This window comes from Pan paniscus, chromosome 10, assembly GCF_029289425.2.
Source record: "Pan paniscus chromosome 10, NHGRI_mPanPan1-v2.0_pri, whole genome shotgun sequence".
Lineage (NCBI taxonomy): Eukaryota > Metazoa > Chordata > Mammalia > Primates > Hominidae > Pan > Pan paniscus.
In genome coordinates this window covers 89110828-89130273 of record NC_073259.2, presented here as the reverse complement: position 1 = coordinate 89130273, position 19446 = coordinate 89110828, and the positions used below count along the sequence as shown (strand labels likewise).

General features: G+C 38.0%; 1 protein-coding gene across 2 annotated transcripts in view; it reads right to left on the bottom strand.

Moving 5' to 3' along the window:
• Positions 1-14530, bottom strand: part of ACSS3 (acyl-CoA synthetase short chain family member 3) — a 184791-nt gene extending 170261 nt beyond the window's left edge. Inside the window, exon 1 of one of the 2 annotated variants that reach the window (XM_008964068.5) lies at positions 13199-14530. In XM_008964068.5, the coding sequence (XP_008962316.1) occupies positions 13199-13509 (311 nt within the window). In that variant the 5' untranslated portion in view covers positions 13510-14530. The remainder of the gene's footprint in view (positions 1-13198) is intronic. The other variant, XM_003811658.7, reaches the window with a different exon arrangement.
• Between the last annotated feature and the right edge of the window lie 4916 nt (positions 14531-19446).

The window sequence follows — 19446 nt, the reverse complement described above, 5'->3', positions numbered from 1 at the left end:
AGTATTTTTTACTAATGATAAACTTGAAAATTAATATTTTTATAAATTAAGTAAACCAAGGTAAGAGAAAATTTCATCAAATTAGGTCTACTAAGCCTGTAATTACAAATTACATTTTCAGACTGCTCTTGAAATATTCTAGCAAAGTAAAATGATGCTGATGCTAGACATATGTAGGAGATCTTGAGCAGTCAAGACCCAATATTTTTAAATAATAATAAAATCAGTTTTATATTTTTTCTAAAATTCAAGCTTTTAACAGATCAAGATAGGCTTTTACTCTAATATATTAAAATTTTATCATAATTTATGATAACATAAATGCATTCTAATTCAACATTTTTATATAATTGCTATCACTTTTTCATTCTGTGATTTTAATTTTCTTAACATATTTACTAAAAGATGACAATCTGATAACATAATATCAACCCAACTCTTAATCTGAGATCCTTGGAATCTCATATGTGCCTAAGAGGCAACTTTTCCAGTTCATTCTCATATAGGAACAGTCAGCCCTCCATATCCACAGGTTACACGTGCACAGATTCAACCAACCGTGAATCAAAAATATTTGAGAAAAATTAATTTTAAATAACAATATAACAATTAAAAAATACAAATTTGAAAAATACAGTATACCAATTATTTACATAGCACTTAATTGTTTTAGGTATTACAAGTAATCTAAAGATGATTTAAAGTATATGGGAGCATGTGCATAGGTTATATGCAAATATTACACTATTTTACATAAGGGATTTGAGCATCTGCAGATTTTGGTATCTGCAGGGAGTGGGTGGTGTTCTGGAACCAATCCCCCACATAGGTGAAGTATTTCCCTACTTTCCCTACTTGCAGTATATATGTATTTGTCTTGATAAATGGAAACCCATGGATTATAAAATATCCTCTACTACAGCTTAAGGATCAATGAATGAGCTAAGGAGAGGCAAAGGAAGCCAACTGCCTCAAAATAAAGCTTAGACCCAAAGCTTAGATGACAAAACTTCAAACTCTTTGGTTCCTTGATGGAGGATTTGTGGATTATTTGAGGTTCTGATTGGATAGATGATTCAGGTAGTATCTACCTGCAATTTATATAAAAAATCAGATTTAGGAGATGGATTAGAAGGTAAATCTGTATATGATGAAGTTTTAATGTCAGTTCAACTGATATATACAGAAGGCTTTGTGCATTCTGCTGCGAAGATCACAAATGTAATTTAGACCTGAACCCTACTCTCCTATTACTGAGTGGCGATGTATCAAATTATTGGTAGAAGTATCAATAGAGTATGAGCTCACATAATAGATGTGAAGTGACAAAATGTAGATGAGCGTTGAGCATTTTTGCCAAATTTGCTTAAAAGAAAACAAGATTGAAATGCTTTTTAGGAAAGAACCACTAAAGATTTTAAGATAAAATCCCTAGAGACATTGAAAGGCGACGAAATCAAAAAGACATGTGCAAGTTGGCTCTGGGAAAACAGTGAGGACTTACATTTCTCTAAGATAAGAGGAGAGTGGAAAACACACAGAAACACAGAGAACAAATAAAGCAAAGGGAAGTTAAATCCCGATTAACATTTTTAAGAATGCTACATTGCTCTCATGCTTTTTCACTCTCTAGGTTCTGCTATGTAAAACAGAAGGTAGAGAGCATAATTACAACTTATAACTGAAATTAGGCTCTACAGTGTGACCCAACTGGGTTGAAAAAACTAAGTCCACCACTGTATGACTTCGGACAAGCCACTTATCTTTCTGTGCATTTGTTTACAGTGTTATAAAAATGCATTATAAGAGTTGTTGGGAAGATTCAAAGAGATAATATACATATAGTGATTAGCATAGGGCCCGACACAAATCAAATTCTTCATAATTAGTACCAAAACAGCAGTACTATAGTCTTTGCAATTGTCATTGTTTTGTTATTATTACTATCACCATTATCATTATTGACGATAATACATCAGGTTACAGAAAGGAATGACTCAGTAACAAGCTAGAGAATAATCACATGTTAGTTTCCTTCTCATTCTATTCCACATATATTTTTGACTCATCCCATAAACACTCAAAGGAAGCATTTAACATTTCTAGATCATTTGTTTTCCAAAGTTTGGCAATGTCTATGGAATAACACAGGTGAGAGACACTACAACTCATTGACCCTGCCCTGGATTCCAAAAAAATGGGATATTCTTATTAGAACTAAGGGAGCCAGTTGCAATGCAATTTCCAAGAAATATATCTCTGCACTTAACATATGTCATTAATCAAGGTTTCCCCACCTGCATATCTTCTGCTTGAAAATGCAGAAGGGAATTAGGATCAAGATAAAAAAGAATGAAAGAAAAATAAAAAGAAATAGTACACATCAACGCATTTAAAAGTAAATAAAACCAACAACTTAACATATAAAGAAATCCTATTTTTTTATTGAGAGGTTGGAGGAATAAATTTCCAAGTGTTCATAATTAGATACATTAATTAGGCTATTTATCATGTTCTTATAAAAATAACATTAAAGCATACTATAAGCAATGAATAATGTGGTCATTATAGATTTTCCTTAAGCCAGAAAATCAACAGAGTAGTTTTAAGGAAGAGATTAATATTGCTTTCTACTGCCCAGGAAACATTTCTAAAGAAGCTGTCAACTCATTTAAAGCTCCCTTCCTCCCACCTTTAGGACTGTCATACACAATAAAAAATTAAAAGTTTATTTTTTCAAAGAACAGCTATTTTTTATTCCATATCTAGAATGTTTTTAAGATGTAGACCCAAACTTTAAAAACTCTTCTTATATCACTATTTAAAAAGAAAAGTAAAAACTTTAAACAGTTTCAGAGGAGAAGAGTTAAAAAATTTTTAAAAATCTAAAATTAATTGAGACTATTTTCAACAAGCAATAGAATATATTTAGGAGCACAGATGCTAAATTCAGCCAGCCTGGGTTGAAATCTTAGCTCTGCTATTTACTAGTTTTATAAGTTTAGGCAAGTTTCTTAAGAAACTATATTTCCAAACCCTTTAAACAAGAATAAAAATTGGCCCTGCCTCACAGAGTTGTTATAAATATTAAATAAATTAAAACACTTAGTATTGTATCTAGCGCATACTATGGAGACAATAAAAAGCTTAGTTGTTAGCTGTTTTCATAACAGCTGTTTTTATGATAACAGATAATAAAAAGGTTAGCTATTTTATGATATACCTGACAATGTTTATGTACTTTAGCAGACTAAATTATCCCAACAGTCAAAAAGTTATTATTTACCCGTCAATCAGTAAGGACAGGCTGGATTATGCCATACGGTAATGACTGCAAAATCTCAGTAACTTGCAAAAATAAATGTTTATTTCTCACTCATGCCACTCCATTGTGGGTTCAGGTAGACTCCCCAAAACATTGTCATCTATACGTTTTTGCTTAGCAATCCAAACTGCTTCTATTCTACATGTACTTCCAAATGGCCATGGCAGATGAGAAAGAACTAATAATTGAAGCTCTGGCAATTAACTAAGTGAAAAGCCTTGCTCCTCTTATTGCAGTGGCCAAAGCTAATCGCATAATCACGTATATGTGGGGAAGACCAATCTTCCTACATACTAGCAGAAGAGAACAGATGAGAAAAGAAACAACACAAAAAATAGTAATACCCATCACAGTATGCATTTTATAATTCTTCCGTATTATAATTATTTGGACCAAGATACTGTTCAAAGAGTAGAGCCAAGATTTTGAACCAGAAATCAGTTTGTTTTCTCCACTAATTCTCAATACCTTTTCCTCCTAACCACCAAAATTAGGGTATCCAACAAACCCCATTGATAAGAGTGGCAAACTTCATCTGTACTTAAGGAGGGAGAGTTGGGAGGGAGAGTTAGAGGAAGGCACAGTCTAGGTATTTGTGGTTTATTATAGAAAAATACTTGCCTCTCAATTGAAAATCAATGGAATTCTATGAAAATAAGAAAAAATGTATGGAGAGAATGCAAAGTGAGATTAGTGCAAAAGTGGACTTTTCTAAGCTCCCATGCACTCATTAGATTAAAGTTATTTAGCAAATGGACAATAATACGGAGTGACTAATTTTTTTTTAGTCTTACTAAATTTTTCTACAGATATCTATACTGGCCAGATCTACAGTAGAAATTAAGCATTCTTTTTCTTCCTCCTTCTTTTCTTCTTCTTCTCTTCCTCTTTCCTCCTTCCTCCTCCTCCTGCTCTTCTTCTTCGCCTGCTCCTTCTTCTTCATCTTACCAAATTTATTTTATTTAACTGCTGCATCCACTTAGGAATGACACCTTGAAAGATTATACTTGGCAAGTGTTGTTATTCTACCATAAACACCTTAAGAGAAGGTATTCCTATTGTCCAGAGTCAGGTCATAAGTCAAAGACCTACAGACTTTAATTGCTTTCCTCCCTCTTAAGGCAATTAATGTTTTAAATTATTAAAGCCACATAATTAAACTCTATCCCTCTCTAATTTAGTATTTGAAAGACCTTCTGTTTTTTACTATCCTCATATTTCCAACTGGACTCCTTCAAACTCAAAATTCACAAACTTTAATTTTCCTAAGATATTATAAAAATAATACCTATCCTTTCTATGCACTGTTCCTTACCTCATTCAACTAAAATACTGACAAAAACAAATATAATTAATACCTTTAATATAACAAGTTCCCTATCCACGTAGTTTAGATAAAGGATTTGAGCTCCACATTCACATATACTTGAAACTGTAATTTAGAGAGGTTATTACATTCATATATATAATTGCAAAGATTCATTAGCCTCCTACATATTTTTCCTACAAATGTCACACCACAGTGGAAAGCAATGATCTCCCTCATGGAGTTGCAGCTTGTTGCTTATGAAAGTAGAATAAAAAAAATAAAAAGAAGAAGAAGAACAAGCAAATAACTTCAACCACTGGATTTTTTTGTCCTTTCAACTAATACAATATGTGGCATGACAAAAGAAAAGTAAGCCACCTTTCAGGAGGTGATAAGAGTGTGGATTTTCCCCCAACACCTAGTAGTTGATCAGTCACAGCCGATTGAATTTCCATTGTTCATTGATTGCGCCATTTGCCAGGCAATCCATCTTGCTTATGTAATTGCAGCATTCCTGTAGTTCACTCTGTTCTGTCCTGAAGGTTCAGCAGCATGACAGGCTGAGAAAATTAGATACGGCACAGTACCAAGCTGCTGACCTTCAGAATATAAAATAAGGCCCATCTTTTAAAACTGGTCTTTCTTGATGAGGTTATTTTGAGAGGCCTTATTTCTAACAGGCAATTTTTCATGCCAACCAGATACCTTCTTAAAATATTTTTAAATCTATAAAATAATGATGATTTTATATTTTAAATATACCTTTACTGTGTACAATGCTATGAATAAATTCATTTAATTTAGAGTTTGTCAAAAGGAGAAAAATTCTTCCTCTTTATATAACACTCTCACCTTCAAACCAGAATTAAATGTAATTTTAAAAATATCTCACAAATACTGAATTTCTCAAACAGTTTAATGTAGCTGAGCATTTGTTTGCCAAAGAGCCAAAGTTCAATAGGGGGATTAAATTGCTTTCTGGATACATAAAATCCCCATTATATTTGTATTTATTTTCCTTTGAAGCAATCTCAAACTCACAGAAAATTTGCAATTACAAGATAAAGTACTTTTTTTTTTCCCTTTGAAACATTTACTGACATGATACCCAAGAACCCTAGAAAAATTTAATATGTAATTGTTATAAATAAGGACATTCTTCTAGAGAACGATACTATAACCATCAACTTCAGGAAACTAATATTGACACATTACCACCATCCAATCCTGAAATCCTGTTCTGGCTTCTTACTTGTCCCCAAAAATATCAATTATGGTGAAAATATTCAGAAACTACCTTTTGCATTTAATTCATATCTCTTTGGTCTCCTTCAATTTAGTAGCCAAAAATCTTTTTCAGGTTGGCCAAGATTTGGCAACCTGCCTTCTGGAACAGTTGCCTTGATATTTGGAGGAAAAGATTCTGGGCTTAGCCACTGGAGCTATTAATACTAACCCAGGTCTAGCCTCTACTAACTAGCTGTGTGGTCTTGAGATTCAATTCCCTCATATGTAGAAAAGGCATGATAATACTAACTTTGCAGCATCTGGGGAAGGAATAAATGGAAATACATGACTCTATTGTATAGTTGATAGTTCAGAGAAAGGACTCAACAAATATTCATTATCTTTTCCCTTTCCAGCTGCTTCCTTATCCTCCCTGTCAGACTCACAAACAAATATTGAGATATTTAGCTCACTAGAATCACTGTAATATTTAAAAAGAACAAACAGATCACTGAGTACTCTTTAAACCAATTCTGAGACTTTTGCAACCTGTTTCTTTCAGTAACTTCTAGCAGCAAAAGCAAAAAAATAACATAAGAAACCATACAAAGTTCAACTTGCAAAAACAAGGAGTCCTGTTGAGCAGTAGGCTTCAAAACAAGCAAAATTCCCTTCATTCCTATTTCATAATTTCTTCACTTCTGCATTTAAACATAGATTTCTTCTTAAAGGGAGGAGAGGAAATAAGGAATGATGAAGAAACTATATTTTACTTGACCTAGATACCACCATACTGCCATATATTATCCTGTTTCATCTTCCTGTCACTGTTGAATATCCTCATGGAATGTTTTTGCCTATACCAGTTCACTCTGTAATGTGCTATTCTGGCTTTGGCCCTCATCTCACCATTGATATCATATTATAGAAAGTCATCAAGAATCTCTGAGTCACAGCAGATTTTTTTTTTTTGATTTTCAATAGCCTCAAAGCATCTCTAGAGCCCTTGACCACTATTTTTATCTTTTCTCTCCTTTACAATGCATGACACTAGACTATCTTGCTCTTTCTTTTCCTCTTTCTTTGAATGTCCATCCATTTCCATAGTTTTTTCTCCCACTTTTTCCCAAAGTTCAGTCCTTACTATTTTTCTCTTCTCTTCCCTTTCTTTCTCTCTTTCACTTCAACTTTCATAAGCTTCTACCTCTCACCTCTTTAAGATTTATACTAAAATCTATAATTCTACATCAAGCTCTCTCCCAGTTTTCAGCCTCGTAACTTTAATTGCCCCATCAATTCCTCATCTGGACATTTAAGTCAGATTCTTACAGTTACCATGTCTTTACTTCCCTGCATCCCACTGCCAAAAAGTCACTATGTGTAATTTAATTTTTATTCCTGAAGTTCCTCTCTTTCTACACCTCCTGCTATTACCCTAGTTCATTAGTCACATTATTTTATGTTCTCATTACTCCATGTTTCCCAATATCCCTCATTTCCCAACCTACCAAGAAATATTGAAATCTGAAGTCAAACTTGGCTTCTGATAATACTTTCATCCTATCACCTTCTTAACAAAATGTTTCCATGGATCATTACTGCCTTACGAGGCACTGCAAACAAAAATGATCACAATGGAAAAGTTAACGGCTGGGACAGGCAAAGTATAATGCAATAGGGGTGAGGAGAGTGAATAACAAACAAGCACATGCACCATTTAAAGGGTCAGAGCTGCTCAGTTCCAGCCAAGTGTTGCTGTGCAGGAATACTGACCCATCGCCGACAGACATTCCGGGTTTTTGTTGTTGTTCTTGTTTGTTTTTTTGAGACAGAGTCTCACTCTGTCACCAGGCTGGAGTGCAGTGGCACAATCTTGGCTCTGACTCCCTAGATCAAGCGATTCTCTTGCCTTAGTCTCCCAAGTAGCTAGGATTACTGGTGTGTGCCACCACATCCAGCTAATTTTTGTATTTTTAGTAGATACGGGGTTTCACCATGTTGGCCAGGATGGTCTGGATCTCCTGATGTCGTCATCTGCCTGCCTCAGCCTCCCAAAGTGCTGGGATTACATGGGTAAGCTGCTGCGCCCTGCCCATTTTTTATTCTTTAAGGAGAAGACCAAGGGCCAGGCACGGTGGCTCATGCCTGTAATCCCAGCACTTTGGGAGGCCGAGTGAGCGGATCACGAGGTCAGGAGTTCGAGACTAGCCTGGCCAACATGGTGAAACCCCAAATCTACTAAAAAAAAGTACAAAAATCAGTCGGGTGTGGCGGTGCACATCTGTAATCCCAGTTACTCGGGAGGCTGAGGCAGGAGAAATGGTTGAAGCGGGGAGATGGAGGTTGCAGTGAGCGGAGATCATGCCATTGCACTCCAGGCTGGGTGACGGAGTGAGACTCCATCTCAAAAAAAAAGACCAAAAGCTGAATTTTTTACAGGAAATTTAGATTTTTATCTTCCAATATTTAAATGCTAACAAATTAAACAAACAAAACTTGTAGGTCAAACAAAGCCTACCTGCAGGCTTTCAGCCCTGCTGTGACCTAAGAAGTAAATGCAAATGCCTTAGCTCGCTACTCCAAGCCTTTTAAAAGCAGGCTGAAACTATTTTCTGAAAGTAAGTCCCAGCAACTCAGACAAGCCACTAAAAGCCAGCTGGTCTACTATAACTATCCTCTAAGGACACTTGGCTTTTCTTACCTCTATGTTTTTGTCATCTTGTTCCCTGAACATAAATGACTTTCCTCCTAAGTCCTACTTTAAGATTCACTCTAAATGCTACCACTTCCCCTCAAAACTTATTGGACCACATTAGCTCATAGGAGTATTTCTTTCATATTCCAAAGATAATCATATCTAGTTGTATGTGTCAGGGACAGTCCTAGGCACTTTACAAGCTTCTCTCACCCAATTTTATCCTTAGAAATAGATACCGTCATGATTCTAATTTTGCAAATAAAGGTATTGAAGCTTTCTCAGAGTAAGCGGCAAAGCTACAGTTGAACTCAAGCCTGTATTGACCCAGTGAAGAAGAAGGAATAGGAAATTTACATTTTGGTCATGTATTACCTGACAGGTATTATACCAGGAAAAAATTTAAAAATCCTTAACATAACTCAAAAGACCATTCACGATATGGCTCTCTCCTTCCATCTCAAGATAATTTTCTCTCATTTCTTAAGCCCCAACCACGTAAACCTTCTTTAAGTTTCTGGAACTTACTAAACATGTCTACCTCATGGCCTTTGCATATGCTATTTTCTTTCCCTGGAATGTTCCTCCCCACTTCTCACATGTCTAACTCCTACTCATTTTGATCTCAGTTTAAACATCATTTCCTCTAGACCCCTCTCATGATCCTTCTAAAGAAGACAGTATCATATCCCCCAATAAAGGTTGGATTACCTAGCATCTACTGCAACTCTAAATAGTGTTCATCATGTTGAAAACCAGATACGCATGTTCTCACTTATAAGTGGGAGCTAAACACTGGAGACATACAGATATAAAGATGGGAACAATAGACACTGGGGATTCCAAAAGGCAAGGAAGGAGAGAGGAGGGCAGGGTCGAAAACCTACCAGGTACCGTGTTTACTATCTGGGTGATGAGTTCAATGGAAGCCCAAATCTTAACATCACACAATATGTCCATATAACAAACCTGCACATGTACCCCTGCATCTAAAATTTAAAATTAGTCTCTTTTGTAATAATTTAATGCATGTCTTTCGCGCTGCTGTGTGGTGAGTTCCTTCACTATCTCTTTCATCATTTTCTCTGTACTGTACATGCAGTGGGTGAATGATTGATGTCCTTTAATTCTTAAAAGCCATTTTAAGACTTGGCAGGATTAAACAACCTTAATCTCAGCTAGTAAGGAATTCAGATCCTGCATTTTGAGAAACCCACAGTATTTTGACTACAGAAATGTTAGCCAAGCTTAAGTTATTTTCTAATAATCTGCATTTAGTTAGTCTTTTCCTTTTTGGTTTATAGTCACTGTTAATACATATTGATTTCTAAACAAATGGTATATGAGAATCCTATCATTGAATGTTGTTTAAATAAAAGTAAACTAAAATTGGATTGCAATGCTTCCATAGAAAGAGATAAATTGATGGCCCAGAGAGTCAACCACAATATATAATAGAAAAGTGAATTGACTAATCCTTCAGAGAGTGGCAGCTGGATTTCAATTTCAGGACAGGCAGCAGGATGTCTATCCGGAGAAAATAACCAGAAACATCCACTTTGTTGTTCCAGGACTGAAGAAATTACTATGATTGCAGTTCTCCACTGAAGTCTCTCTAATAGAGACTTTATTACCCAAAGAGCCAGGTGTTAACAATATGGAGTAACCACCAAACTGTGAGGAGAAGCAATTACGTATAAATCCCTAAAGCACCTACCCGTAATTTGGATTTGTTTTTCGAAGGTCTTAGAAATTACAGGACTGGAAATGCATTTAATAAAGTCATTCACTACAATGGAAGTTCCCTTCCATATATCACCCTTAAAGATTTATTCTCCATGTCTATATTACTGCACGCATAAAATATTGCATAGCTTATGTCATTGTGAAAGCTAATATCCAATACTATTTATATGCTGAGACTTTTGATAAGCCTGTGGGTTCTGAGGGGAGTTTACTTTTGTGAACAACAAACAGACAAGCTTATAATGAAGAATCCCTCTTGCCTCTGGGAAGCCAAAGGGCATCAGAGACTGTGACTACACATATGCCAGATCCACAGAGGAGAGAACAATTAGCTATAGTAATCTCGCCTTGTTTTGCTTAAGCACTTGGCTGTCAATATCTCCCTTCTCCAGATCCCAGCTTCAAAGAAAGTAAGTAAAGCTCCTTCACACCAAATTGTGCCTAAATCCACTTATCACCTCCCAAAGAGGTGTCTTGTTTTATAGCAACAAAAATCATCAAAGCTATGTATCCAGTTAGTTGACTCTCACTTTAAAAATTTATATGCCAGCTCTGCCTTAGATCTTGCGGATATAAAGCCAAACAAAATAAAAGTAAATTCAGTCTGCCCTTCTGTTTTGCTTTGTGGAAAATTGCTAACCAATCAGGACTATCTTCATTTAGGTATCCAATGCAGTCATAGATTCAAATTGAAACTACTGACTAACTGAAATTTAAGATTGGTCTCCTACGTCTACTTCCCTCCCAACCTTGCTTGCCCAACCAGAATTCTTGTAAGATCGAATCGCACTGCTGAAATAAATAGAGTCAAACTTTTATCACTTCTTCACTTTGATTTTCTGGGCATGAGTTCAAGACTAAAAAGATAAAGAATTCAGATACAGTGTTATCAAATTGTGATCTATAAAAATATAGTGACCCTTTCACAAAATTTCTCATTAAACACATCTTATACACACCATTTTAAAAAATGTAGACAAGCAACTAGATATTACAAAGAAAAAGCAAATTATTGAAAAGGAAATCTCCTGGTCTTAAGCTCTACTTGCTGGGACATTGACACTCACTTCCAAAGCTCTCTCCTGGGCCTTTGCTGATCCCCGATTGTCCTCTCGAATCACTCCAATCTGTCCTTTCTCCTCCATTCTTATTGCCACTGCCTTAGGTCTGGCCCTCACTGGTTTTCATTTAGAATATACCTGTGGCTTCTTAACTGAATTCTCTGCACATTAGTTTTATAATAGAGATGGCCACATAAAATCATTTATAGTACCATATTTTATGACAGATATTTGTACACAGAACTTTGAGAAACAGTGATGCAATAATCTCTGTGCTTTCATCTGAGGAATACTAGGAGAGTTTCCTGCTCCTAAGATAATTATGGTCTGAGAATACAAAGAGAGCTATTCTTCCTCTAACATGTATAGGGTCTAGTGTATAAAGACATAGTCTTCATCCTTTACTAAGTTAAGCCTCCAATTATTTCCATATTTGCATTTCAGGAAAGTGAAACACAGAGAGATTAAGTCACTTGACTGTGAACACACAGTAACTGCGAGAAGCCAAACTCAGACCAGGTAGTCTGGCCCCAGAGTCCATGCTTTTAATCTTTATGACTTCTAGAAAGCAGGGACTAGGTTTTACTCATTGTTGAACACCCAGTATCTTGTTCACTGTCTGGCACAGAAAAGAGGACCGATCAAATACTATTGAAAAAATAATTGATAGGAAGGGGCAAGGTGCTCAGATTCTAAAGGGAACACCATGTCATCCCCACACACTTTTGAGAGGACTGGGCATGGTGGAGACACAGAACAGGCTCTAGCCAATTCCATTCCAGATTTCTTGCTCTGACCATAGAGCCATTCGTCCACTGCAAACCTGACCATATCATTCCCCTCATCTCATTGCTGAGCAGTGTTTTTCAAACTTTTACGGGAAACATCCTCTCTAATGGCTGGCAGATGAGAGCAATCACACCCCCAGAGGGCAGACACATAAGGAGCAACACTCTAAGAGTATCACTGACTGTGCTTCACCCTCAGTATCTTAGCAAGCTTGATATTTATTCTACAATGTGTCTGTGTTTGTTGTAACGCAAAAAAAAATAATGCTTATAACTTCTTATAATTCCAACTCCAGGTAGAAGACTTTACTCCTACGATGACTTCTAACATCACCTGGCCTATATCTATCTGTATTCTTTCTGGGTACCCCATACTGCAGCTTCATATACACAACAGGCCTATGGATCTGATCCAAGCTACTTAGCACAGTACATAAATCCCTTCCCAACCTAGCCCCTGACTCACCACTTCCCCTCCCACCTCTCCAGCCAACACAATCATTGGCAGTCACTGTCTCAGTCACAGTTCAAGCTGTTGTTCACCTCTAGAACTTTGATAATTAGGGCCTTGTCGACTTCGAGAAGACACACCCATCCTTCCAAACCCTTATGGGGTGCGATTTCATTGAAGTCTTTTCTTAACCCTCCCTCCCCATAGTAGGAGGACACTTAGTTATAATTCCCTAGTTTATTGTACCGTTTGCTTTGTTTACCTAGTATCTCCCTTACTAGACTGTGCGGTCCCTGGAGGCAGGATCTTGTTTTAGTTTTCTTAATATTCCCACTGCCAAAGCAGAACCTTGCCAGTCAGGTAAATCTCCCGTTTATGGGACACTGTGTTCACAATAGGTAACAGGGTCTCTCAAGAGCAGAAGGCAAGAGAACTGACTATGAAATTGAAATGAAACACGAATTGAGGGGTCTGAACACATCTCCAGTTTCAATTTTCTTTCGTGATAGAATGCCAGATTCCAGGTCCCAGGGAGGTCCTGGCGCCCAAAAAGTTACCAGGGATGGGGGATCAGGGTTGGCACAGAAGTCACTCACCAACTGGTAGAGGGCGAGTGTTTGTTCTCCAGCGTTTTGGTCCAGGGCTTGTACCAGCTGATCTGCTCGGCAGCTTTGCCCCAGAACCTCTCGGGGTCGGTCACCGAGGCTGCGAAGTGGGTCTTGTACTCGCTGCCACTGCCGGAGGACAGTGCCCTGCATCCCCGGCCCCCGAGACCGCCCCGCGGGCCCGGGACCACTAAAGCCCTGAGGGCCGCACCGGCTCCCCGGGCCGGAGAGGACCCAGGCAAGGGCCCTCCGAGCCCCCCGGCGCTGGTGACTTTACGACATTGCAGCCAAGACGGTTTCATCTCCTCCGGCCACCCGCGGTCCCCGAGCGTGCGACAAATGGTACTCTTGCAACTTCCTGGGGCCTGAGGGAAGGGAGTAGGGGGCGGGGGCAAATTCCGAAGTGAGCCCGGAGCCCAGAAGTTTGGAAGCCACACTAGAGTCGCCGGGAAAAACCGACCTGGAGCGACCAGAGAAGCAACAGGCTAAAGTGGGGGCCCCGGGACAGGGGTGTCACAGCGCCGTTGCAGCAGGTTAGTTGCGCTGCTGCACGAGATCCAAACCCCAACACGCACTTCCAACCCCACAGCCTTCCCGGAAAAATCGCGCTCAAACTCCAGAACGTCCTTCCGATTTCAACAAACAAGTACTCCTAGGAGGAGGCCAACGGCCCATCTCTTTCCATTTTCAATCCAGCAGTTTGTACACGGCTGGTTTAATCTTTGGAAGGTCGTTGGTGGAGGTGGCATCGCCTCTGACCTGCAGGAAACCAGCAACTCGGTGCGTTGAGGCAAGGCTCTTTGATTGTTATTTATTGATTGATTGATTTTTCAAAATCAGCTCAGTCCCTGGTTACTAAAAACACAAGCAGCTCCAGGGCAAGGACTGCTCCGGGATTTCCTGACCACTGAGAGGGTAGGAGGAGTGGAAGGAGGTTGTGCCAGACAAATTGGGAAGAGCTTCTTGGGGTGATTGACAGGCCACAGGAAAGGTGACCCCACTGGGATGCGGATTCACCTGCTGACCAGACTCTGCATGTGATCTAGACAGAGAACAGATAGGACTTGTTGCATTGCCTCCCTTCTAATTTGCCTGCTTGGAGTTTCTGTGGCTTTTCTAATGAGAAAACAAAACAAACAAATAAACAAAAAACAAAAATAGGAAGTAAGTAAAGATGAATCAAAAGAGGAAACTGGGAAAATGTAAAAAGAAAGGTGGTATATAGTACTGTCTAGGTTTAACATTCGTCAAGCTCCGCTATTATTCATGCTTTAGCGAGATTCAGATGCAATCTTTTGCCTTAATATTGCGCCAAACACATTCTGTCTTGGTGTGACAGTATTTGCAGGTTTAAATGTAAAGATACGTATTTCCAAATCTGAGGTGAGAAATAGTGGCATGCCCCTGACCTTGGGAAGGATCATAACTTGAGAATCCGTAAACAAATGATTCTGCAGGAAAAGAATAATGTGGAGATAAAGGCTAAACAGAACAGAGGTTAAGTGTAATGCAAAACAGAGAATATTTCTTTAAATAACCACCTCCCTTTCCACTGAGAGGCAAGGCACTAGACTTTTCCCTGACATCTGCAGTCTACTTTAGTCCTTCCAAAGGTCTCAAATCAAATAATGTTGAATGGCCAAAGACACAGTTACCATTTAAATCCAGAGAAAGTTACAAAGCCATTTAACCTCTTCGTCCTCTCCAGAACGACAGATTTATTATTGGCACCTAGTATGTGTTCACATTGTACTGGGCACTTTAAACAAATGTTAGCTCCTGTAATTCTCATGAAAGTACCAAGAAGTGGGAACCATAATCCCATGTTTACAAATGGAGCTAGTATAGAGATAGATCGACTTGCCCAAGGCCACGCAGCTAGCAAGTGAAACAGTCAGGATTCAAACTTTATGGATGCCCAGTATTTCAAAGCCCAGATGCTTTGAATTACAGATATGCCGTGATACAATTTACTGACACCTCAAGGTGGAGGGCTAGGGGAAAACCCACTCTAATCCTGTCACTCACTCCAGGATACTGTGCAAATACGATCATTTTATCTCTGTGCCACAACTTGAACAAGGAGGGGAATCTGACTCCAAAGTCCACGATTTTAATTCCAGGCTGAGTATCTTCTACTTTAAAAAAAAAAAAAAAAAAAAAAAAAGATCTTAGAATTCCAGTAAAATATGACAAATTGAATAGCCACATTCATTCTTCTCCTTGAAGAAACTCCACTGAAAGAGAATCAAAGAGGGCGGTGGTCGTGGTAAAAATCCTACAAGGATAAAGAGAACAGGAAAAGAAAAGAAAAGAAACCAAATGAAAGAATAGAAAGAAGATGAATCTGTGGAATACGACTTAAAAGTGGGAGGAGGAGCTTGTGGAGGAGAAAATAGATTTTCCTAAGGAGAATCCATTTTCTCTTTAGGAACCTGGTATGTCTCAAGTTTTGGAGGTGCTGGGTTCCTCTGAAGGTTCAGAAGGAAGTATGAAGTTCAGAGCTTAAAAACAAGGAACTGATTACAAGATCACATGAGGCAAAGTTAGACCCCCGTATCGCCAGATGAAACCACTTTTTCTGGACCCATCAGTATACCATTTTTTCTTTTGAAAGTAATTGTATACAATAGATTGTTACTGTAAGATCCATTTCAGGCTGAAGGGAGAGCATAAGTGTAGACATAATCCATGAAATGCAGCGGGTCTGGTTTGGAGAGTGTTCAGTGTACAGGTAGAGCAAGCAAGGCCAGTGGAACTAGAAGATTGTACTGGACAAACAGTCAGACAGACGAGTGTAAATAGTGTCAAATGCAAGTCAGTACCTCAGGATAAACTATTAGCCTTTAAATTAAGACACCAAGAGCCTGTTGATTGCTCATTAAGCATATGAAAAGATTAAAATCATGAGCCATGAAGTCTCAGGTTGAATCTTATTACACTACTGCCACTTATTAGGTGTGAAAATTTGGAAAGTTAATTAAGTTTTCTGAACTGCAGTTTCTGCATGCTGATAATCTTACTTCACAGGATTGTTGCAAGGTTCAAATATGTGTAAACTGCTTAGCATTGGGTCAGTAGCAAGCCAAGCTAATTTAGGACAGCAGCCAAGCCAGTGAACAACCAAATAATCTAAAAATTCAACCCTGCAAATTAACATACCTAAAATGTAACAAACAGAACCTCTCAAAAGAAACAATTTTAATTTAAGCATGCATATAAATTCTGTATTATTTCAAAAAATAAAATTATATTTTTAATTAATTTGAGGTACAGGGTAATCACAATCTTTTCAATGGTTAAGCATGCTAAAACTCCAGCTTATTAATGCATAGTATTTATTTCATTGTATGTCATAATGGTATAATTAATATGCTATTCAGGATGGCATTTTAAAACATCATAAGCAGAGTTATTGACAAAATTATTTAAGAGAAGCATTCTAGCAAATGGAAAGAGCAAAATAATGGAGACAGTGCAGAGAAAGAAGATCAGAGAGAATAAAAAGGTGTGGAAATTTGCTCAAGAAAGAATGAAGGGAGGGGAGAAAACTGGAGTCAGAATACTTAATGCCTGCTGAGGCAGGCGGATCGCCTGAGGTCCAGAGTTCGAGACCAGCCTGGCCAACATGGTGAAACCCCATCTCTACTAAAAATACAAAAATTAGCCAGGTGTGGTGGCGCAGGCCTGTAATCCCAGCTACTCAGGAGGCTGAGGCAGAAGAATCGCTTGAACCCGGGAGCCGGAGGTTGCAGTGAGCGGAGATCGGGCCTCCAGCCTGGGCCACAGAGCAAGACTCCATCTCAAAAGAAAAAAAAAAAAAAGAATACTAATGCCTAAGGAAAAAATGCTGAAATACAAAGGAAGAACAGAGTGGAATTATAATTAAAAGAGAGAAAAGATATAAGGATCCTACAATCCAGTTTTTCCCACTTTACAATCTTTACCAGGTTTGGTCATCACTAGTAGAGGTTAACGTTTTTACCAGAGAGAGAGAGAGAGAGAAAGAGAAAGAGAAAGTAGTTAAATTGTAACAATTTTAAAATAATGCATTCTGCTGGCCACAAAATTTATATTTTCACCTAAATATTTTAAGAGGCAAATGTCTAACTACAAGTATTAGAGCTACTAAAATGTTTGATTGTGGCTGGGCGCAGTGGCTCACACCTGTAATCCCAGCACTTTAGGAGGCCAAGGCGGGCAGATTACAAGGTCAGGAGTTCAAAACCAGCCTGGTCAGTATGGTGAAACCCTGTCTCTACTAAAAATACAAAAATGAGCCAGGCGTGGTGCTGAGCAACTGTAGTCCCAGCTACTCGGGAGGCTGAGAAGAAGAATCGCTTGAACCTTGGAGGCAGAGGTTGCAGTGAGCCGAGATCATGCCACTGCACTCCAGCCTGGGCAACAGAGTGAGACTCTGTCGCAAAAAAATTTAAAAAAAGGTTTGCTTGTAACTTCCATGCTTCTGGTTTCTTGAATATTTTGAAAACTTAGCAAGTATATGTGGAGGGGTTTGCATAAAGTACTTCATCTGTGCAGCAGGGCTGAGCTGAAGTTTGCCCCTGCAGAAACACTGCAAGTTTATTATGATTTAGCAAAGGGTTTCTGGAAAATACACTGATTTTCAGGGCTTAAAAAATAGTTTTTAAATGTCTAAAATGAAATCATACATAGTAATAAAATTGTAAACTCCTATTTTGAAACTTTCTTTTTATTCCCAAATAGCAACTGCAGTTAAAAAAAAAAAGAAGAAGAAAAAGGCAGATGAAAGAATCATTTTAAAACATGTAACATTCCAATAGATGGGAAGGCATTCTACAACTCCAGTTCATTCTAGCAGCCAAATATCCTCCACTAATCTTATTTTTATCTCTGAAAAAACAAAACAACTGAAAGTTATTTCTAATTAAAAAACATATTGACCGGGCGCGGTGGCTCATGCCTGTAATCCCAGCACTTTGGGAGGCCGAGACGGGCAGATCACCTGAGGTCGGGAGTTTGAGACCAGCCTGTCCAATATGGAGAAACCCCGGCTCCACTAAAAATACAAAATTAGCCGAGTGTGTTGGTGGTGCATGCCTGTAATCCCAGCTACTCAGGAGGCCGAGGCAGGAGAATTGCTTGAACCAGGGAGGTGGAGGTTGCAGTGGGGCAAGTTCATACCATTGCACTCCAGCCTGGGCAATGAGCAAAACTCCATCTCAAAAAAAAAAAAAAAAAAGAACTAACAAAAAAAACCATATCTAGTTACTTCTATTTGAGAAAAACATGAAGGGAACGACGATGTAGGCAAATATTTTCAATAAAAATTACTAATATTTTAATCAAATAACCCAAATCCTTAAAAGGTGATTTTAACTCTTTTGCAGAGATAATTCCAAAAGAATTATCTCGTTTCTGTGTCTGTTTCATATTCCTAACTAATACCACTGTGTGGTACTCAAATACTGGCAATATAACTTTAAATATATAAGAAATTATCTCATTATCATGGTAACAGATTATGAAAAGAAAAAGAAATGCCCTTTGTTATAATATTTTTCATAAAGTGTAGTTGATTGCTTAACAATTTAGGTTGCCAATTTATATATGCGTGTGTGTGTGTGTGTATGTGTGTGTGTGTGTGTGTGTGTGTATGTGTTTATGTGTTTAGGGTAGGATATATCACACTTTCTTCATCCAGTCATCCACTCATGGATATTCGGCTTGATTCCATATCTTTGTTATTGTGAATAGTGTTGTGATAAACACACGGATGCAGGTATCTTTTTGATACAGTGGTTTTTTTCCTTTGGGATTATAGGCAGTAGTGGGGTTGCTGGATCGAAAGGTAGTTCTATTTGCAGTTCTTTAAGAAATCGCCATACTGTTTTCCAGAGAGACTGTACTATTTACATTCCCACCAATAGTGTATAAGTGTTCGCTTTTCTCCACATCCTTGCCAACATCTGTCATTTTTTTTCCTTTTTAATAATAGTCTTTCTGACTAGCATAAGATGGCATCTCATGTAGTTTTAATTCACATTTCTCTGATGATTAGTGATGTTCAGCATTTTTTTTCATATGCTTGTTGGTCATTTGTATCTCCTCTTTCACACAACATATGTTCATTTCTTTTGCCCACTCTTTAATGGGGCTATTTATATCTTGTTTGTTTGTTTTGTTGAGTTGTTTGATTTCCTTATAGATTCTGGTTATTAGTCCTTTTTTCAGATGCATAGTTTGAAAATATTTTCTCC